General features: G+C 38.7%; 1 protein-coding gene across 25 annotated transcripts in view; it reads left to right on the top strand.

Moving 5' to 3' along the window:
* Positions 1 to 22,969, top strand: part of RIMS1 (regulating synaptic membrane exocytosis 1) — a 491,535-nt gene that overhangs the window by 263,775 nt on the left and 204,791 nt on the right. For all 25 annotated transcript variants that reach the window (XM_032864386.1, XM_032864392.1, XM_032864391.1 and 22 more), the window contains 2 exons: positions 7,813 to 8,153; positions 12,193 to 13,058. In XM_032864386.1, the coding sequence (XP_032720277.1) occupies positions 7,813 to 8,153; positions 12,193 to 13,058 (1,207 nt within the window). The remainder of the gene's footprint in view (positions 1 to 7,812; positions 8,154 to 12,192; positions 13,059 to 22,969) is intronic.

The following is a 22,969-nucleotide window of genomic DNA, read 5'->3' as shown; positions in this document are numbered from 1 at the left end:
AAAATGCAGACGTTATAAAATGTATATAATCCATTTGGAAATGGGGTGAACCATTAAATAAGGTCATTAGCTAAACATCTGGAACAAATTCCAGGAACTACACAATATTCAAGAAAACCAGATAATGTAGTATATGTGGGAAACAGCTGTTGACGATGTTGAAAAAAGTAGGAAAGAAGCACAGTATGCTAAACAAGAGTTATCATTATATCTTGAATACAGGGAGTGATTTTGTTGAATTTAAATTTTGGAAGATGTGAAAATGGTTTGGAAGATTTATTGCAGGGGCAATAGGAGGAGGATGAAAATCTGTTAGGATATCAGTTATAGAAATCTTGATATGAAGAGATCATGACCTCGAATAAGTCAGTACAATGGGAACAGACATGAGGAAGTAAATTTGAGTCATGATATTCAAAAATCAGTTAAGATTTGATGAAGCATTAGGGAAGAAGATAAGCTAGGATCATTCTCAGATTGTTTGGTTTAGTTGTGGGTGGTGGTACTATTAACTGAGACAAACAATACAGGACAAGAGTGCCAGGAATGGCCAATATTCCCTGTACCAGCGGATGAAAGATTAGTCCAAACTTCCCTGTGAAAGAGTGGAGAAGTCAAGGGGGTCAGCACTCAGAGATGAAGACCCTTTGCTCTTCTTTGCTCCCACATTTATTGGTCCTTTGGGATAATCACAACTCCTTACCACTGTTTCTTATGCATGTGACGTGTGACCAGGGGTCTTTCTGAAACTAGGCTGATCTGTTTATGGGAGAGATAGCATATGCTAATCTGGGTGTTCTACTAAATGTAGCCTAAGGGAAAATGCATACATCTCTTAGATCACAGGGTGGCGGTTTGGGCTAAGAAAGCTTTGAGGAAAGTAACTCCCCATAGCATTCCAATGGCAGAGTGGTCACTCTGGCCTTGGAGCATTCCGAAGGCCTATGCCCTTCTCTGACATCTTCCTTCACCCCCAGAAGACCTACATCCTTCTCCAAAACTTTCCTTTGCCCCAGTGGCCTCTGTGTTACATATTACCAAGCCAGGTATTATGGCTGATTTCATGCTCTACATTAACCCCAACACAGAAGCAAGTTTTGTAGAAAGCATAATCACTTCTGTTTGTTATGTTTTAAGTTCGAGGCTCTTGTGTTACATTTAAGTGGCCATATGTAGTAGATAAGAGGATATGTAGTTTTGGATATTTTACTAGATGCCTGAGCTAGAGATTATGATTTTAAAGTCTAAAGCTCGTAGTATAGGGTAGTCTGTTCGGATACAAAATAAAATTAAGTGGCTACTTACTTTTTAAATCTCATTAATTTAGTTTCTATTTTGCATTTCTTATAATGGAAATACTGTGTTGGTGTAGTAATCATCAATACAACTTATTAAACAAATACTCATTTATCATGTACACCTTCTGAAAAATATTTTTCAGAAGGGGTTGTGGTAAAAATATAGAAATCCTGTTCCCATCATACATGGAATCTATTGAAGTAAGAAATGCGGAGAAGCAAAAATGGAGCTCTGTGTAACATTAACATTTAATAAGAGAGTGAAGAAGGAAGATTTTTATTGAGGAATATGAGAAGAGGTAATGCAAATCAGGTTAGACCAGAACAGAAAATTATCATTAATATGCAGAAACCAAGAAAGATGGGTAGTCATAAATTCCATGTATTCAGTGTCTACAAGTGAAATTAGCACCATGAAGAGATCACTAATGTCTGTGAAAGATAATTAAATATAGCTGTGGGGAATGGAGTCAGATTGTTGAGAAATAAAGGGGATATAAGGAAGTGGAGAGGATATTTATTTAGGTTGCTTTATCAGGTAGCTTGATTTTATTTTCTTTATATTTCTTTTTTTCAAGTAACTTGATTTTAAAGAGGATAGAGAAAAAGTGACTAGAGAGAATAAGTTCAAAGAGAAGTTTTGATTATTTTATATGCTTTAATAGTTATATGCTAAGATTGAAGGAGTAATAGAGAAAGCAAGATTGAAGACACAGGAAAATGAAAGGGAAAGTGAATGAATGAAGTCCTCACTGGGCAGAAGTGTTGGTATCCAGAGTGCAGGTATGTGCATTTACTTTCCATGAATGGAGGGACATCTTATACCTTGTCTTGTGTCCTAATGGAGGAACATATTGTAATGTCAGTCAGGACATAGAAAACAAGTATCGGCATATATTTGGATGCTACTAAAGCACAAAGATTCTTGGATTGAATAAAAAAAAAATACAATTCAGTCTTGTGATGTATATAGAAAGAAATATGCCTTCAGCAAAATTACATGAGTAGATATCCTAAGGATAGGGAAACATATCTGTCAAAGATGAACCAAAAGAGAATAAAAATAGCAATATTAGAATTCAGTTCACAAAAATTCCACAATTGCTACCCTACATTTTATGATTAACTCAGCACAGCAACCAAGGAACCCTGTTAAAACCTTATATATATCAGGTCATTTCTGTGCTCGTGTATTTTATGAACTTTCAAAAGGGAAACCATACACCCATGAAATAGTAACAAAAATAACAAAAGACTGGGAGAAACACACACACACACTGAAACAAGTACCAGAGAGAACTCTCATTTTCACCTACTTAGTTACCGATTATTTCCTACTATCTCACCTACTATTGTCAAAAAAGTTGAAATATCACCTTGATAATTTTGTTCCCAGATTCTGCTAGGAGTGCCTTCACTGAATAGAGAAAGTTAGGAAAATGAATAAAAGTACTCAGAAAATGCAGCATCTGTAATAAAGTCGAGTATCCCGTTTTCTTTTTCATGTTTTTCAAAATGGTAGTGTAATTATTTTTGAATACTGTATTAAATACAAGTGAATATTTTCACACTTGATCTTTTTTTAAAAAATCTTCATGCTTATATTATTTTTATGTTATAATAACTAAATACCTCAGATGGATTTTTATAAGCAACATGCTTGTGTTAATATAGGAATTCTGTACCTCATTGTCACGAATCACCTTAGTTTAATATCATTGAGAGTAAATCTAAGGCTCATTTTTTCTGCTCTGTGTGTCCGGATCTGTAAACATTTCATGCGAAGGCAAATATAAAGTATTTCTTCCATCTGAATATCATTTTTCTCCCATAAAATGGTCTACTGTATTTCTTAAGGATTCCTTAAATGGAATTTAAAATGCTGTTAGTGCAAAAGTTCTGAATAAAATTTTCACATGTTCATATTTCTGATGTATGGCATGGAGTTTCAGAAGCCATGTCTCATCACAATAATCTTTCATTTAAGTTTGTGTTTGTTGCTTAACATCTGTAAATTGTTAAGATGAGGTATTACACAGACTTGCTTTGGTTTAGATCAGTTTGGAACACATCCCAGGATACTTAATCAGGGTATAATCTGGCATGGTGCAGTCTTTAAAAAGGGGTGTGTGTGTGTGTGTGTGTGTGTGTGTGTGTGTGTTTATTTTAAATAAATTGAATTTTTTTTTTTTTGTAGAAATATTTGTGTCTTGTCCTTTTTAAAAAAATAAGAAAGGCTCCCTATCCCACTTTTGGATATTATCCCACTTTTTAGATTATCTATAGTTGTAGGCAAGCATAATACTTGATACTAAATTCAAAAACAATCTGTAAAAATACATAACGGTGTTGCTTCTCAGCAACTGTTTGGACCATTTTTATACATGCCTGAAATGTTTGATATGAATTATGTTGAAAGGTACAACAAATGTTCTATTGTATTTTCATCTAATTTCCTTAAAATGTGTATAAAGAGTTTCTTCTTTTATTTGCAAACTCTGTGGCAAGAGTAATTTATATAACTAAGGGTAGAGACTGGGAGAAAGTTTTTATTTTATTTTATTTTATTTTAATAAAAAGTTTTTTATTTTGTAGTTAATTTTGATTTCAGATTAGAGTATAGATTGACCACACTTATGATTAATCTTGAAATATAAATTTTTAAATGTATACCCAAGGAAATAAAGCATCAGAAAAATTTTTCTGAAATTTTAAGAATGTTAAAATGTGTTAAGAATAGACAAAATTAATGAAACATCCAGACTTAAGTGAATAAATAATATTTTGAAAACATTAAAGTAGTTGCTTCTAGTTACTAACTGTAACCTTTTGAATCAATTTGAAATGAAATTAAATGAATTTTGATATTTAATAATTTAATATTATTTTAATGATAACCATATTTTGTTTGCTTTTAATAAAACACTCCTGTGGCAATTCTGCACATATTCAAAATTTGAAGCTTGCTCAAATCTGGCAATTACTTTTCATTGGCCCATCTTTATGGCACTTAAAAATATGAAAATTGGGGGACACCTGCGTGGCTCAGTTGTTGGGCATCTGCCTTTGGCTTAGGTCATGATCCCAGGGTCCTAGGATGGAGCCCCTCATTAGGCTTCCTGCTCAGCGAGAAGCCTGCTTCTCCCTCTCCCACTCCCCTGCTTGTGTTCCCCCTCTTGCTGTGTCTCTCTCTGTCAAATAAATAAGTAAGTCTTTTTTTAAAAATATGAAAATTGGAGTGCCTGGGTGGCTCAGGGGGTTAAGCATCCAACTCTTGGTTTCAGCTCAGGTCATGATCTCAAGGTTGTAAGATTGGGCCTTGCTTCTAGCTCACTCCCAGAGTGGACTGTATTTCCCCTGCTCATGCCTGTACACTCTCTCTCAAATAAATAAATATAATATTTTTTTATTTAAATATTTTATTTATTCATTTATTTGACAGAGATAGAGAGCTCAAACAGGTGGAGTGGCAGACAGAAGGAGAGGAAAAAGCCCTGAGGAAAGAGCCTGATGTGGGGCTCAATCTCCACCTGAACAGAAGGCAGCCACTTAACTGACTGAGCCACCCAGGCTCCCCAATAAATAAAATTCTTTTTTTTTTTTTTAAGATTTTATTTATTTGACAGACAGATCACAAGTAGGCAGAGAGACAGGCAGAGAGAGAGAGAGAGAGGAGGAAGCAGGCTCCCACTGAGCAGAGAGCCCAATGCGGGGCTCGATCCCAGGACCCTGGGATCATGACCTGAGCCAAAGGCAGAGGCTTTAACCCACTGAGCCACCCAGGTGCCCCTAAATAAAATCTTTAAAAAAACATGAAACAATCTAAATAAGATTATGCTAACAATTTTCTAGAAAATATTCAGATGTATAAAGAAGAGTCTCCTTTACCCTTCTTTTTATCAGTATTTTAATGTTCTTTTCTGCCTCTTTATTTAACTTAACACCACTTTGGGGTTTTTTTATTAATTGTATATTTTATTGTGTTTTCTGGGTGATGTTAAGGGAGATTTATGTTTATCCTAAATACACTTTAATATTTTCTAGACAAGGACTTACTTTTGATGATGAATAGTATTTTGCTTATAGTGTAGTAAATACAAATTTAACGTCTAATTAGTGATTTAAAATAGTCAAAAGATTCTCACCTATCTCTTTGAATTGCATGATTTCAGACCTTATTACTGTTTTGTCAGCTAAAGAGGCAACCAATGAGGTTGCATATCACCTGCCCCAGCTAGGGTCTGGAGAGGATAATCAGGATCATTGGCATAAAGTCCTGGCCTGGAGAGGACGCCTGGGTGGCTCAGTCGGTTAATCTGCTGCCTTCCGCTCAGGTCATGATCCCAGAGTCCTGGGATCGAGTCCCACATCGGGCTCCTTGCTCAGTAGAGAGCCTGCTTCTCTTTCAGCCTCTGCCTGCCACTTTGCCTGTTTGTGCTCTCTCTCTGACAAATAAATAAATAAAATCTTAAAAAAAAAAAAAGTCCTGGCCTGGGGATATTGCCTTTATAATGTTATCCTTGATAAGACTATGTTCAATCAATCAGAATTTCTGAGGGACCTTATTTATGACATAAAGAGATCATGATACATTGTGCATTGCCTTTATAATGTTATCCTTGATAAGACTATGTTCAATCAATCAGAATTTCTGAGGGACCTTATTTATGACATAAAGAGATCATGATACATTGTGCATAATATTGCCTCATTTGGGAAGAATTTTGAATTACAAATATATTCCATAATTCCTTTATTTTGTTATAGGCTTATAAAATGAACTGTTTTCCTTGTTTAACATCTTAGCAAGTGGGAATTCAACTAACTGCTTTTGTGAATCTAGTTTATTTCATTTTATGACCTGAGCAAGTGTAGAGGAATGAATTAATAAGCTGTGTCCATCTTAAACTTTTTATAGTAAACATCTCTTAAGTCTTAGGTGTCCCCATATTATGAATTCATTTGAGTTTTCTTGCTTGGAAAGCAACAGTTCTTAATAGTTCATACAGATGAACTTTCCCTTGTTAAAAATATATATATATATTTTTAAAGATTTTATGTATTTATTTGACAGACAGAGATCACAAGTAGGCAGAGAAGCAGGCAGAGAGAGAGAGGAGGAAGCAGGCTCCCTGCTAGCAGAAAGCCCAATGCAGGGCTGCATCCCAGTACCCTGGGATCATGACCTGAGCTGAAGGCAGAGGCTTTAACCCACTGAGCCACCCAGGCGCCCCCCAAAATATATTCTTTTTCTCCCTCTTTTTCTTGTTCTCACTTTATCTTATTTTGTAGCTACCATTATAGTTTTTCTCCTATTCAACTGAAGGTTTTTAGTAGTACATTTTCTTCTTTTTGCTAGTAAACCAGGCTTCATCTTTCACTATCTTAATATTGGTTCTCACTTAATATAGCTGGGATTTATTCATCCATTTGTGATATTTTTGAGTAATGGTTCATTGTCAGTATTTGGGAAAAAAAGGGACTGGAGTTTGGTGAGCAGCCTTTCCTGCAGATGCTGTCTCTGCAGTAGGAAGGAAAACTGACGTGTGTTCAGAGCAAAGCCACTGAGGCAGGGAGGTGGAATTATACCACAAAGCAGAGGGACTGGAGCTGTTTGAGAAGACGTCTCACGGGGCTGCAGGCACCAGTTTTAGCTCTGTCTACTGGGTGTTGCTGCTATTACTATTCATCATCTCTGTTATCATCAATGTCCTCATTTTTGCATTCATTTTCAATGTCGCCAAGAGGAGAGCTGATGTATAGATTTATTTTAAGTGGTAAAACATTTTCTAATTTATCAGTGGTTGTGTTTCTGGATGACTGTTCCAAAGTAGCATCTCTAGTGGAAATGGTATCGGAGTGGTCTCATATGAATAAACCCAGCCCCAAATTTATTGCTTTAGTAAATATATGCGTGGAAATTTTTATAGCACAATATAAACCTGAGGTCACTGTATCAGTAATAAGCTAGAGAAGATATACAGCTTGACCTTTTCTTTTCTGCCTATCTTATATTGTTCCATATGAATATCTTTTCATATTGGCTTTAATAATGCATAAGTTTTGAGACGACAGATATTTTCTACACCCTTCAAGACACTGAGGCTTATGTACATAAATATTAATTCTATGGCTGTTTACAGCATTTTTCGAATCAATCAAATGCTGCTCAGAACATTTTTACTAACATACATTTTAAATGATACTTCAGATTCAGTCTTACAAAATGTGATGGGTACAAGGTAAAAGGAAACTCAGAATTACAGGGTTAGAACACCAGGAAACAACTCTACTCTGGTAACCTAGAGGTACTGTGGTTTCACATGGGTGCCAGTCTAGGCCTTCATGTACTTGACTGTGACTTGTGCAAGGATCATTTTCATAAGAAATTTGCAAGGATAAGTGGAAAGATGCCAAGCATTCTTCTTTTCCTTAAAAGATATTTTAATGTGCTAAAGAGAAATTATTTTCCAATGGCATAGAAAATTTATATTGTTCTCTCTTCTTTGAATAGGTTATGTGGGTATGCAATTTATGTCGAAAGCAACAAGAAATCTTAACCAAATCTGGGGCGTGGTTCTTTGGAAGTGGCCCTCAGCAGCCAAGTCAGGATGGAACTTTAAGTGACACAGCTACAGGTGCTGGTTCTGAGGTACCAAGAGAAAAGAAAGCACGGCTCCAAGAGCGGTCACGGTCTCAGACACCCCTGAGCACAGCGGCTGCCACCTCCCAGGACACAGCTCCTCCCAGCGCTCAACCCGACAGGAGCAAAGGGGCTGAGTCCTCACAGCAAGCCGTGGGGCCTGAGCAGAAGCCGGTTTCATCCAGGTCTAGAAGTGAACCTCCAAGAGAGAGGTAATAGTTCATTAACCCTGTAAGCAAAAGGCAAGGTTTTGTATTAAGAATAAGCCTATTTTCAAGAATTTAATTGCTATTAAGAGGAACACGTAGAGGCACTTCTCAGGCCCCACAGGGAAGGCAGCAACAGGCCTAAGGTGCTTTGTTCATCTCTAGAAAGCATTGTTCCTCAAGGAGACCTTTATTGAAAAGCTTTTCTTTCATAACATGCACACAGGTAAACAAGTCACCCGAGTGAGATACTGACTTACAGCCTTGAACTCAGAAGAGCTCTTAGATCATTTATTCACTTATAGAATTAGCACTTTAATGGAAAGCATGCTCTGAGAGAGTATGAGGGAACCTGACCCACTGGAAGGTACACAGGTACCTTCTTTGAGGACATTTCTTTTATGCTGAACTCTGACAAGTGACTAGGAATGAATCAGTTGAAGAATGAAATGAGGACTGCAGTTATACGCATAGGCATGTGGCCTGAGGAAACAAGTTCTCATGTGAGAACATAAAGGATGCCCTGCCAAGAGTGTGAGTAGCGGAGGAGAGCAGGGGAGAGCCTGGGACCGGTGGCTGGTTAGGTATCAGGGCCCAAGTCAGAGTGGGCCTTTTGGCCAGGTTAAATTTTATAGATTTTATCCTAGGAATAATGGAAAGCTACTGAGGGTTTTAATCATGGGCTAACGTGATCAGATAATTTACTTTAATTGATTCATTCCTTCATTCAACAATGCATCTATGATCAGACAGGAGGGTATGCGCTGGGAGACAGTGTTAACAAGGAGGATATAGCCCTTATTTATGAGGTTGGTAGTCTGGGGGACCTTTATATTGTTAAGACTAGGTGTTTTGTTTTTGTTTGTATAATCCTTATGCATCCCACTGTGTGGGAGAGTAGGTGCCAAGGAAGACTTTGGTTCCCCTTTTCAAGCAAAGCCCATATAATAACATCAAGGACTTCTATTTTTTTCTTTTTTTTTAAAGATTTTTATTTATTTATTTATTTATTTGACAGAGATCACGAATATGTAGAGAGGCAGGCAGAGAGAAAGAGGAGGAAGCAGGTTCCCTGCTGAGCAGAGAGCCCAATGTGGGGCTCGATGTGGGGCTCGATGTGGGGCTCGATGTGGGGCTTGATCCCAGTTCCCTGAGATCATGACCTGAGCCAAAGGCAGAGGCTTAATCCATTGAGCAACCCAGGTGCCCCAACATCAAGGACTTCTAAGTTAAGCAGATCTTCCAGTCCTGGTTCTGTCACACTAGGCAGTAACAACCCATCTTGCAGGGCTGTGGCAAGGATTAAATGGGAGCATGTGTTTAGAAGCTGGCCTTCAATGAAAGTAGCCATTTTTCAAGCTAGTAGCCAATGTGTGTTTACTATAAGCAAACACTGTGCCAAGAATCAGAATATAAATAATACCATGACATGATCCCTTTTCTGACAGACCCTAGGGAAGACAACACACAATATCCTAAGGAAGACAGACACCTGGGCAATTAACTGTATGATGGCTGATTTGATCAAACCTAGAAAATACATATAGTACTTTGGGAGCCACAGGAAAGTGGGGGTGCCTTCTGAATTAAGCTTTCTAGGATTTCCGGGAGTTATAGGGTAGATAGGGTAGGAGGGAACATTTCAGAAAGAGAGAATGAGTGCACCTAAACTATGTGGAGAGTACACCAGATATAGTTCAGTGAAGGTATAATGGATAGCTTTTGGTGACAGACTGGTGGGTTAAAAAGAAACAAAAATATTAAAGGTGCACTTTGGGATTGATCAGAAAATGACACCTATAAATAAAAGAATTTGGAGCTGTTAAGTTTTTAAAGAGAAAATATGAAACCTGTTTTTGATATATGGTTTTAAAAAAACTACAAAGATTACAGGAATAAGGATGGAGAAGCAACTTTTTGTAACATTTTAGATGAAATTTAAAGAAGATTGTTAGGGACAAATGCTACTTACTGATGATATAAATACTTAAGAAAATACTGAGGTCATTGAGGGTATAGAAGGAAAAGAAGAGATGGGTGGCAACTTTGGGGAGATAAGTGAGACCAAAAGAAGGTTGTTAGACTGTTTACAATGATTGTTGAAGAATTCTTCATCGAGCGTTAATGGAAATGGGATAATTAGAGGGAGAGATGAGGAAAGGCATACTCAGGGAAGCAGAGATCAGAAAGACTGCAGAACTCCTTCCATTTTCATGACACTCTAGTTTTCTGCAAATCACTTTCACAGATGGTCTTTCTAATGCTCATGTGAGCTTTGCAAGGTAAGCATTATTTATCAGCATTTCAAGTAAAGTAAATTGATTCAATATAAGCTTCAAACAATATCCACTGTGCCTTAATGAGCTACTAAATGTCTGTGGTACAATCCTCACACTTTTATGGAAACAATGTTTGATCATTGATATATGATCCTTTTAGACTCTAACTTACATTGTAAAACTTCAGAGCCACCCTTGGAATTACACCCTCCGATGAAAATCCCGTTCACTTCAAAAGACCATTGTGAACTAAATGTCCACAGCACAATTTGCCATGCTATTTTGCTTACTTATGCTGTTTGAAACCCTTCACCTTTTCTTTCCACCATTACTAGACCCTCCTTAAACTGACCCCAAGGTACTTTGGTAATCCACAATAGAAATTGCCCTTTTCTTCATCTTGTATTTTTTTCTTGATTTTTTGAAAAAGATTTTATTTTTATTTGAGAGAAAGAGACAGTAAGAGAGCATGAAAGGGGAGAAGGTCAGAGGGAAAAGCAGACTCCCCGTGGAGCTGGGAGTCCGATGCGGGACTAGATCCCGGGACTCCAGGATCATGACCTGAGCTGAAAGCAGTTGCTTAACCAACTGAGCCACCCAGGCGCCCTTTTTCTTGATTTTTATGGATGAGGTCTGCTTTTGTACTTTCAGTCAAAAGATGTTCCCCCTTGGAAAGCCCTTTATGGGCCTCAAAATTAAAAAAAAAAAAAAAAAAAGAAAGAAAGAAAAAGGAAAAAAAGCTTAGGTTGGTCCCACCTTAATAGCATGGTTTATCATGTAGTGTCAGGACACTTTGGACAAGGCCTCTATTTTTTGTAACTTCTGGTGTAATTGCTGGAACTTTCCCAAATTAGGGGCACTCCAATGTACAAGAAAGGGCTGAAAGGGGCAAATGAGTGAGATATCTACAATATTTAAAGACTGCCAAAACCTTTTATCTTTGCAGTGTCTTCAACCTGATGGAGAGAAAAGTAGAACACAAAACTGTTGTGTGTAGGGGTGTTTTTGTGGGTTTTTGTTTTTGTTTTTTGCATTGTGTTCTTAAATGGGGGAGAGGGAAAAGAAGGGGGGCGGAAAAATGAATAATAATTAGAAACATTTCAATATTTCTATTATTTTTGCCCAAGGAAGGTAAAATGAAGGCTAAGTTTCAACCATTTATTTCCTAACCACCTCCCTTAAAATTGTTTAGGTGCACATGACCTTGTTAAAATTACTTCTGTTCTACTATTGAAGAAGTGCTACTAGATTTAATTTTTGAAATGGACATACTTATATTCACATTTCTTTAAAAGTTTCTATTATGATAGATTGTCACTATGTATTGTCCAGATATATCAAGTATATATTTAGAATTGAGCTGACATGTGTGTATTATCTTTTGCTACTCTTATTACCCATATTAATTTCATCTAAAACATTTTTTAAGTCTTTCATTCACAGCAGAATTTAGCATACAACTTGTTCATTTATTGAATTAATTTATTGGTCCTTTTTATTCATCTAGCTAATTTATGGGGAATCTGAAATGTGAAAACAACTTTTTAAGGTTCCTTGGGATGCTGTTCTGTAAAGAGCTTTACTTAGAAAGCTAATCAGATACACAAGTTTAATGTGGTTATCAACTCGCTTAATTAGACATCAAATTATAGCGAGTCATTTGAAAGGATTTAAATGGAATGCGAAGAAACGACGCTTCTTAGATCTGGTCTCCATTTGTAGCTTTATACATTGCTTTCCCTCTTCACGTCCCCGTATTTTCACAGGAAGAAGACTCCGGGGCTCTCGGAGCAGAACGGTAAAGGAGCCCTGAAGAGCGAGCGGAAACGTGCGCCCAAGTCCTCAGCGCCGCCGGGAGAGGGGGCGGTGGAAGAACGCGAGCGGAAAGAAAGGCGGGAAAGCCGAAGGCTTGAGAAAGGGCGGTCACAAGACTACCCGGACGTGCCGGAAAAGCGAGAGGACCGCAAAGCGGCGGACGACGAGAAGCAGAGGAAAGAGGAGGAGTACCAGACCAGGTACCGCAGCGATCCGAATCTGGCGCGGTACCCGGTGAAACCGCCGCCGGAGGAGCAGCAGATGCGCATGCACGCCCGCGTGTCCCGTGCGAGGCACGAGCGGCGCCACAGCGACGTGGCTCTCCCGCGCACGGAGGCGGGCACCGCGCTGCCCGAGAGCAAGGCCGGCAAGCGCGCACCGGCCGCCGCCAGGGCCTCGCCGCCGGAGTCGCCGCGGGCCTATTCGGCCGAGAGGATTTCGGAAGCCAGGGCGCCGGGCGCCAAGCAGCTCACGAACCACAGCCCGCCGGCACCCAGGCATGGGCCGGTCCCCGCAGAAGCCCTGGAGCCCAAAGCCCAGGAGCCCCTCAGGAAGCAGAGCCGCCTGGACCCCAGCTCCGCCGTCCTCATCAGGAAGTCCAAGCGCGAGAAGGTGGAGACGATGCTGCGGAACGACTCCTTGAGCTCTGATCAGTCCGAGTCCGTGCGGCCGTCTCCGCCCAAGCCGCACCGGTCCAAGAGGGGCGGCAAGAAGCGGCAGATGTCCGTGAGCAGCTCCGAGGAGGAGGGCGTGTCCACGCCGGAGTACACCAGCTGCGAGGACGTGGAGCTCGAGAGCGAGAGCGTCAGCGAGAAAGGTAAGGCGGAGAGCGGCTCCCGCTGGCACCGGGACGCTGCTGCGCCTCGGAGGCGCGCCTGGGCCGAGCTCGGAGGCGCGCGGCGTGTGCGGGGACCCGGAGGCGCGGGTGTGCGAAGCTCGGAGGTGCGCGCGCAGGGAGATCCGAGGCGCGTGTGTGCCGGGGGGGGGGGGGGGGGGGGGGGGAGGGAAGTGGGGGTCGAAAGGTGTAACGTGATGGCCGTACTTACACTGCAGTATGGTGTGTTAGAAAGTTCTAAGGGTAGATTCGAAAAGTTCACATCACGGGGGAAAAACGAATTCTAGCTAGGTAGGAAGATGGATGCTGGCGAAACTTTGGTAATCATTTCGCTCTCTGTCAGATCATTATGCGGTATATCTTAAAATTTATACGGAGCTGTATGTCAATTATATCTCCATAGTTCCACGCTGGACTTTCCCCCCCACTTCTGGTGGGGGAAAAAGTCCGGCGAGGAATGCTCACAGACACAGCCTCACAGAGAACAGAGTAGAAGGTTTTAGCTTGCTCGCTTGCTAGCTTCCTTTTTTTTTTTTTTTTTTTTTTTTTTGGTAGAATTTTGAAACATAATCACAAGCTTCAAATTTGGGTTACAAAAGTTCTTAAAGACTTTGGCTCTTGTCATTCTGGGAAATTCAGAATGCAGTCTTGTGTTTTTAAGCTATTATTTTGGGGTGGACTTGGGGGGAAACACTTTTCTAGAAAACCAAAACTATTCCTGAGAAAGGGGAATGTACCTTGTTTTTTTTTGTTTTGTTTTGTTTTGTTTTTAACTTTAGTGGTGTGATACTCCAGAGAAGTAGTACTTTTCAAGTTTTGGGTCAATCTTCTTCACAGCTTGTGAAGAAAGTGTACCATGCTGATGTTATATATTGTATTGGATAGTAACTTTGTAGCTCAAAGTTTATTTTACCTATCACATTACAAAACATTTTGGAGCATTGTGTGATAAGCTGGCTTTTTTTTGGTCTTGTTCTGCCATCTATAATACCTTGACCACATGTAGCTATTTAAATTAATTACAATTAAAGAAACTTAAAAATTCATTTCCCCAGTTACACTAGCCACATTTCAAGTGCTCAAGAGCAATCATCGCAGAAAGTTCCTTTAGAAAACGTAACACTGGCCTAGAAAATACTTCAATTTAATGTTGAAATTGTGTATTTCTTTCATTTTTCTATTCACTCACATTTAATTTGGCCACAGTCCTAAATTGGGTGGTGGTGGTCATCATCTTTGTTGTAGTGTTTCTTAGTAACATTGTGGAGTAACTATTTTTAGAGATTTCTGGCTTGTCTTAGAGTTGTTAAATTATATACTAAATACTACAAATTTATAAAAAAGTAACTTTACTTTCTCATTTTCTCTATATTCAAACTGCTGTGTCCTCTCTGTCTAGTTTCTCTCTCTTTCTCTACATAGATAGATAGATAGATATACATATACAAACATATATCCATCTAGGTATTTATCTGTCTTGATAGATGGCTGGATGTATAGACAGATGTATGGGTGAATGGATATATGTACTTGGGAATAGTTAAGAATGTCCAGTCCATCATAATTACTGCATCTCAAGTTAAAATAGCTGTTTTGGGACAGTGATTTGGGAAGAGATTATTTAGCAGAATGTGGATATCATGTTGTAAGTTTCAGGGTCAAGGGAAGACTGTCACCATAGAATAAAATTGATAGGGCAATGGGAGACAGAAATTAAAGTATTATATGTATTTGGGATCATTTGGCTCTTTAAGCATACCTTCTGATGACTTATGTTTGACTTGTAAGTCAGTGTGCATATATTTATGCATATTGTGTATGAGCTTTTTAAAAGTCACATGGTGGAGCACCTGGGTGGCTCCGTTGGTTGAGGATCTGACTTTTGGTTGTAGCTGGGGTGGTCATCTCAAGGTTGTGGGATGGAGCCCCACTGGGGCTCCACACTCAGTGGGAAGTCTTCTTTTCCTTCTCCCTCTGCTGTACCCCCCTTACCCCCATCTCTCCCTGCTCTAAAATAAATAAATCTTTAAAAAATCACATGGTGAGGATACTCTTGCTGCCTTCTGTGCCTTAGCATTGTTTTATAAACACATATGTTTCTCCCCTGAAATAATAAAATGTTAAATAAAAATGTAAATGGGTATGCTTAATTGGTATGCAGGTAACTCTTAATGGATATAACTATGTATATTTATATATACGTATATTTTCCCATTTCATAAAGTAAGGACACTACATCAGTTCTTACTGAATATGTATTTTAAATCACAGTGCGCATAGAATCAGACAGAATTGAATCTCACAACTATTTACAATACTGACAGATTGTGAAAGAAAAAATGACTAGTGGCATGGGTAATTGGAAGGATGGAACTGTATAATGTGAGGAACTTACTGCCTTTGCTCACTCTCTCCCTTCTTTTGGAATTACCATTCTGGGAACACTGGTGACTATGCACACACCTCTGAAGTTGGACTTAAATCTCTTCTGGGAACACAGGAGCATCATATGTGCCATTGTCTCAAACAACTCTTTTCTCTTATAATGAATCTCATTTTCAATAAATGTCTTGAAAATAAACTCCAATCAAATAGTTGCCTTATTCTAATATTTTAACTGATCCCAACTCAGTGTTTACAAAATGAAACATTAACTGTAAATAACATACTTTTTAATCAATGTAGCAGAGACATTTTCCTCTTTTGAAATGAATTAGAAATTCCACTCTCTGTAATATTGATTAATGGCTTTTTACCAAACCCCACCATTGTCTACTTAAAGGACGATCTAGGAAACCAGCCATGATAATCTACAGTGTACTGTAACTCTGCACAAGTTACTTAACCTCTGTAAGTACTAGTTTGCTGGTTGGCTCAATGGATATAAGAGTGTCCACTATCCACATGGTAAGATTATTGAGGGGTTTCATGAGATGATGCATGTAAAGTAGGATGCTACATTAGGATTCTTCCTGTTTTGATTTTTCTTGTGGAACTTGTACCATAAATATCTAATATCACAATGAGTGTGAGATAATCACTCATATGTATAAGACATAAAGAAAAGGTAAAAACTATTTTTATGTCCTATAAGATTAATGGAGCAAGAAGAGGAAAAATGGTTTGGGAAGAGCTGTCTTAGGAGAGTGGATGCCATGTTTTGAGTTTCAGGGTCAAGGGAAGATTATTCCCATAGAATAAAATTTAAAGGGCAGTGGGAGACAAATTGAAATTGCATTTTAATTATAGCCCATTATTTTGGATTCTAGACTTAGTTCCAATGTGTGTGTGTGTGTATGAGAGAGAGAGAGAAAGAGAGAGAGAGAGAGAGAATGAATGACTTGCTACACCAACAAGCAATTCTCATATACCAGCAGGATGTCCTAGTGAATTCAACTTAATTCAATTCTAATGTTTTCTATCTAGAGATAGCCTCAAATCCCATAGGTTAAGGTCTCAGTCCCAAAAGACTGCTCCCCACTTCAGATGCCAGTCATAAGCCCAGGTTGTTACCTATGCTTCTCACCAACAGGCTGTAGATCAGAGGCTCCCACAACCCGCTCCATGGGTTTGATTAATTTCTTAGAGATGCTCACAGAATTTAGGAAACCCATTTGGATTCTAGGTAACTAGTTTATTATAAAATGATATAACTTAGGAACAACCAGGTGGAAGAGATGCGTAGTGCAGGTTCTGAGGAAAGGGCACAGAGCTCTCATGCCCTCTCCAGGTATGCCATGCCCCTAGCACCTCCATGTGCTCCCTACCTGAGAGTTCTCAGAACCTAGTAGGCAGAGTTGATTAACTCATTGGCTATTGGCAGTTGGTTCAACATCCAGTCCCTTTCTTCCAGGAAGTCAGGGGACTGGAACCTAAAGTTCCAATCCTCTAATCACATGATTGGCTCTCCAAGCAACCAGTCCCCATCCTTAGGTGTGGTCCAAAAGTCACCTTGGTAAGTGCTGGCTTCTGAAGCACATGTACTAATAGTCACCTCATTAACCTAACAAAAGACGCCTTTATGGCTTTCATCACTTGGGGAATTCCAAGTTTTTTATTTTTAATTTCTTTAAAGATTTTATTTATTTCAGAGAGAGATAGAGCATAAGCAGGGGGAGGGGCAGAGGCAGGCTCCCCACTGAGCAAGGAGCTGGACCCCAGGACCCTGGGATCCTAACCTGAGCCAGAAGCTGATGGTTAACCCACTGAGCCACCGAAGCACCCCAGAAAACCCCAGTGATTTTAGAAGCTCATTACTAGAACCTTCACTATGACCAAATATATATTTCTTATTTGTTGTAAGACACAGTATTACATCCATTCATTTGCTAGTTCAGTTTAAGAGTTACACATATAATTAAACATTAAACACAATGCTTGGCTCTCTTATTCTATTCAGGCTCCAAAAATTTTTTTTTTTTTCTTTTTGCCCCAGACTAGGTAGTGTATTAATGACAGAAATTTGTATCTTACTATTTTAAAGGCTGGGAAGTCCAAGGTCAAGATGCCCACTTGGTCGAGTTCTGCTAAAAACCCTCTACCTGGTTCATAGCTAGTACTTTCTTGCTATTTCCTCACTTGGTTGAAGGGGCTGGGGAGCTTTGTGGGGTTTCTTATAAGAGCACTATCCCATTTATGAAGGCCCACCTTTGCTACCTAAGTACATCCTAAAGGCCCGCCTCCTAATACATCATCTCTGGGGTTTAGGATTTCAGCATGTGAATTTTGGGGGGACACAACATTTAGACCATATCACTGGCATAAGGTAGCTACTTACTGTGTGTATACCATTTTTGTCATTGATATTATTATTCTAATTTTATCATTATGCAGTTGATTTATTTTTTATCAGCAAATATGTATTTAACACTTTCCATATATAAACTGATGTTTAAAAAAGATAAAATATGGGGGGTATGGAGAGGGTGGTAGCATTATGGACATTCTGGAAGGTATGTGCTATGGTGAGTGCTGTGAAGTGTGTAAACCTGGTGATTCACAGACCTGTACCCCTGGGGCTAATAATACATTATATGTGAATAAAAAAATTAAAAATTTTTAAAAAAAGAAAAGAAAAGATAAAATATATGTTTCATGCCCTCATAGAGTTTACATTCTTTAGAGAAATAAGCAAAGAAAATTACACCATGAAATGTGTTTCATTTCTCCACAGTTTAATAAATGCCTCAAAGGGACATTTTTTTCTAGGTATGTTGATATAATTTTGCTATGTCCTAAAATTCAACAACAACAAAAAGATAACTTAGTCAAATGGCATCTGGAAGGCAACACAGCCTTTATATTCAACATAATCTTTTATGTATGGTATAATTCCACTCCTATGCCCCCCCCCCCCGCCCACACACGGAGGGATTAACAGTGAGCTCTAGTGGGCTTGTCTCAAAATTGAGGTCAGTTATCACATGTTTTCAAAGTGAATGCCATATTGCTTTTGCCATTTGGGGATAATTGGGCATCTTTTGTCTCTTAGCTTATAAATGTTAAAACATAAATTTATTTTTGAAGAAAAAGATAGTGAACTCATTCTTGTTTACAAGATAGCAGTTGAATATAAATGAAATGTGTAATATGACCCATTGGGCCAAGGCCTAGTAAAGATTTGTGCTTCAAGGAATTGAGTAGAGAGGTCTGAGAAGAAAGAAAGAGACAAAGATGGTGCCAGTGTAGAGGAGAGAAAGAAATGGCACCAGTTCTGAGAAGAAACACAGAAGTTTTGCTGTCTTGATCAGGGGAGTAAGCTACTTACACTTAACAAGGAACTTAAAGTATAAATCCTCCGACAGAGCCAGTTGGAAGAAGAGCCTGACATTGGATAACAGGATTTCCTTTTTTATCTCCTCCCGCTTACTGACTTTGAATAAACTCAGAAAATGCAACACAAATTGATTATACCTTTTAAAGTCCTCTGTGCACGGCTTGAGGTCAGCCTATATAACAAGGGCGAACTGGTTCGTTTGTTAACTATTACTGCTAGGCAGTGTTTAGCAGTCCTTTTAGGAGCATGTGATATCCGGATTACTCTAAGAAATGATACCTGCAAGGGTATCAAATAAGACTACGGACTTTTAATACCAGGTGTGAACTTTACCCCTAAAGACAAAGACTGTTTCCATGGGCCAGAATATAGGGTTTAGGTATTGTGAATTATTTACTATTAAGTTTGTGTACTTGACGACTTAATCATTGGGGAATCAGGAACAAGAGTAAGAAACTCTTGCAAAAATCAGGTACTAAATTCTTTAAATGTAAATGTAATTCTTTATGTTATTCTTTAATCATTAAACTTTAAACATTAAACATTAAAATATTGGGAGTATCTTCTTTGTGCTGCAGCAGTACAATGCCTACTGTTGACAGAACTTTTGATTCTGACCAAAAGCTACTGAGTTACTTGTGTATTTTGACAGTGAAGAATGTGTTTTATATCTTTTTGCTAGCCTTGGTTCTTCCTATAACTTAAGAGGTCTTGCAATTAAAAAATTTGGTCAGATTTATTTATATATTAGTTTATATGTAATATTACATGAATATTGGGTGATACACATGATATTAAACAAAATATCTATAAAAATCTACTGCATTCCAGGCACACAGTGCTAGGTTCTAGAGGTACAGTGATTAAATAAATAAATACACACATATAGCCATGGTTTCTGCCTTCATGACATTTTTTTATTGGCTATCCAGAGGATTCTTATTGGGGACTTTATCGAGAGACAGGATGCACTAAGATAAAATCAGATTCTTTGGTAAGAATTTGGCTACAGACATTTAAAAAAAAATTGTAAGCTGAAAACAATAATAACTTAAAACGACTTCATCTTCAAATGACTACCCAAACCTAAGCATTGATTTTTCTTACCCCATGAGATCCTATAAAAATGAAGAAAAAGAAAGTGAGCTATGAGCAGATGAGATGTTTTTAGAATGGAAAAAAGAAAGTAGCCTCCCCAGCTTTATTTTTTTTGTGTTTTTTATTTTTTAATTTCAAGTTTTTATTTAAATTTAATTAGTTAACATATATGTGATAAAATTGGCTTCAGGTGTAGAATTTAGTAATTCATCACTTACATATACCACCCAGTACTCATCACAGCAGTTGTCCTCCTGAATACTCATCACCCACTTAGCCCGACCCCTCACCCACCTCCCCTCCAGCAACCCTCAGCGTGTTCCCTATAGTTAAGAGTCACTTCTGGTTTGTTTCCCTGTTTCTCTCTCTCTTTTCTTCTGCCCCTATGTTCATCCCTTTTGTTTCTTAAATTCCACATATGAGTGAAATTATGCAGTATTTCCTCCTCTGACTGACTCATTTCCCTTAGCGTAATACACTCTAGCTCCTACTTTTAGACATAAGAGGTTTCCAATTGAGCGAGAGTGTGGTAGTGAAGAAGACTATTTGCCGCGAAGCACCTCACAGAAACTTGAGACCCAGATGCCAGAGTCTGTGGAGCAGGAAGTGAGAAGGAGAGCTTCAAACTGGCAGATGCATTCAACATTTGTTGACAGAGCAACTGCATCACTCTGTTTGTGCTCCTTACCATTCCCTCCTCCTCTTTACCCCTACCCGACAGCAAGAGCAGCCCCTCACTGAAGTCCCAGGTAGAAATCCAGAAGAAATCCAGTGAACCGCCTGAGCAAAAGCCAGAAAATCTGGAGTTGTTGCCCCCGCACCCATACGGCTTTGTGCGGAGTTCCATATGTTGTTTACCCTAAAGTGAAGGCTGCCAGCTTCCAAGCTCCATTCATTCACAGATGCTGGAGACACTGTTAGTGTCCATTACAGCAGCATGGCTAAAAAGACCTACGTGGAAATTCTCACCAGCTACACACAGAAATCCAGCCAGGAGTCAGTCTTCAACATGACTGAACAACAAAGGCCACAAACTATGAAGAGTGCCAGCAGGAGGAGCTAAAAAAAAAAAAAAAAATCAAGATGAGTAAGTAGACCCTACAAGTAAGAAGTTAGTGCCGGAGCAGAAGGGTGCTTAGAAACCAAACAGTATGAAATGCCACATTCCTGGTAAAGTTTGACACAGCCCGAAATGCCTACGCCCCACCCCCAGGGCAGCTTCCTCCCCCAACACACAGATACTCTGTGTAAAATATTTTTTGAAAAATTCAAGTTATTAACTAAGTTTAAAGGGAAAGCTCTGGGTACCAAAACCCATAACACTGACGCGCTTGGACAGGGGTATCTGGACAAGATATAAGACTATATAACCGGACTGAAGATCCCAAACTTGCCGCAGGTATGAGTTGATTCTCCTAGCCAGGAAGTGAAATAACTTGATCTGAGACATTAGAATAACAGCTGATGCAAAGCCTGTAAACCTCTTTCGGTCCAAAAAAAAAAAAAAAGTAAACGTAAAACTGAAACTGACCCATGAGGAAACACATAGGAGCTCAGAGGATGAGTCCAGAGGTTATAATTGTGAAACATAGAAGAAAGTTTAACACCGTTAAAAATGCCAAGGGAAAAAGGGAAAAAATCTATAAACTTTTAGAGGTTAAGAAATGAGCTAGGTCTTATACACAACAGGAAGGGTTAAACTGGCCATAGACTTCCATCAGCAGTAGATTCTGGACTATAACTGTTCAATACCTTTAAAATATATGGACCAAAACCCTTTGAAACTACAGTTCTGTGCACAGCCAAACCATCAGTCACCTCCAGGTTCTCAGGAAACCTACTTTGCAATTTCCTTCTGAGAAATGGATACATCTAGTTAAAGATGTATCATTCAAGAAAACTTAGAATAATAATCAAAAAAGTGGGACAAATTAGAAACAAGAAATAAAAAACAAGAAATTCCTGGGAGCTATCCCAGGAATCCAGTGCAAAGAAATCCCTGAATGACATTGTATGTAGAAAGTGACTGTAAAAATTAAAACCAGAGACCATTTCCAGGAGGCTACTCAAAGAAAATCTTTATTAAGGATAATGTCATGGATTCTAAGAAATATCCAATGACTGATGAGTTACCTGACATAATTGACCAGGTAAGGAAAGGCTGTCTCTTTTTTCAACAATAAAAAGGAACAAACACTGAGAAAAACAGAAAAGCAAACAAACGAAAAAAAAAAACAAAAACAAAAAAACCTGTTAAGGAAAATAAAGTTTCAAATATGAAGCAAACAAAAATATAACATTATTTTAATTGATACAGCCCATTCAACTATTAACCTAGGCACATTTTCCTCTGAACTGATAGTTCATACCTAAAAAAGGAAATTGAAACTTCTGCACATTATTTTTACCTGGTTCTGGAGTATTTATATGTAATAATATTGTAAGTGCCTCTTAACCGTTTTTCAATTTGTAGAATAAACTCCATTCTACATTGAATACTTATATCTGTTTACATAATTGAATAAATATTTTGTCTGCATTGAGGTGCCTGGGTGACTCAGTTGTTAAGCATCTGTCTTTGGCTCAGGTCATGATCCCAGGGTCCTGGGATGGAGCCCCACATCCGGCTCCTTGCTAAGCAGGAGGCCTGCTTCTCCCTCTCCCACTCCCCCTGCTTGTGTTCCCTCTCTCTCTGTGTCTCTCACTCTCTCTGTCAAATAAATGAATAAGATCTTTAAAAAAAATTTTTTTTTTTTGTCCATGTCAAAATAAAGGTAAAACTGTTGGACAGGGGAGAAGTGCAGTTAACACATGAATATTCTCATCTAGAATGTTCAAAAGTTAAAATAGCCTTTTCAAATTTTAGGACAAGAAATACAGGATTATGTATATTTAAATACAGAAGTATAAAAGGAGAAATAAGACTGTTGGCTTTTGAAAGCAAAAGGACATAAATAAAGTGAGCTAAGGGCCCTAATGAGGGACACCTGGGTCACTCAGTCAGTTAAGCATCTGCCTT

The sequence above is a fragment of the Lontra canadensis genome, unplaced genomic scaffold, assembly GCF_010015895.1.
Source record: "Lontra canadensis isolate GAN:19392208 unplaced genomic scaffold, GSC_riverotter_1.0 scaffold27, whole genome shotgun sequence".
Taxonomy (NCBI): domain Eukaryota; kingdom Metazoa; phylum Chordata; class Mammalia; order Carnivora; family Mustelidae; genus Lontra; species Lontra canadensis.
Note: the sequence above shows the minus strand (reverse complement) of the source record. Positions and strands in the feature narration are given on the sequence as shown.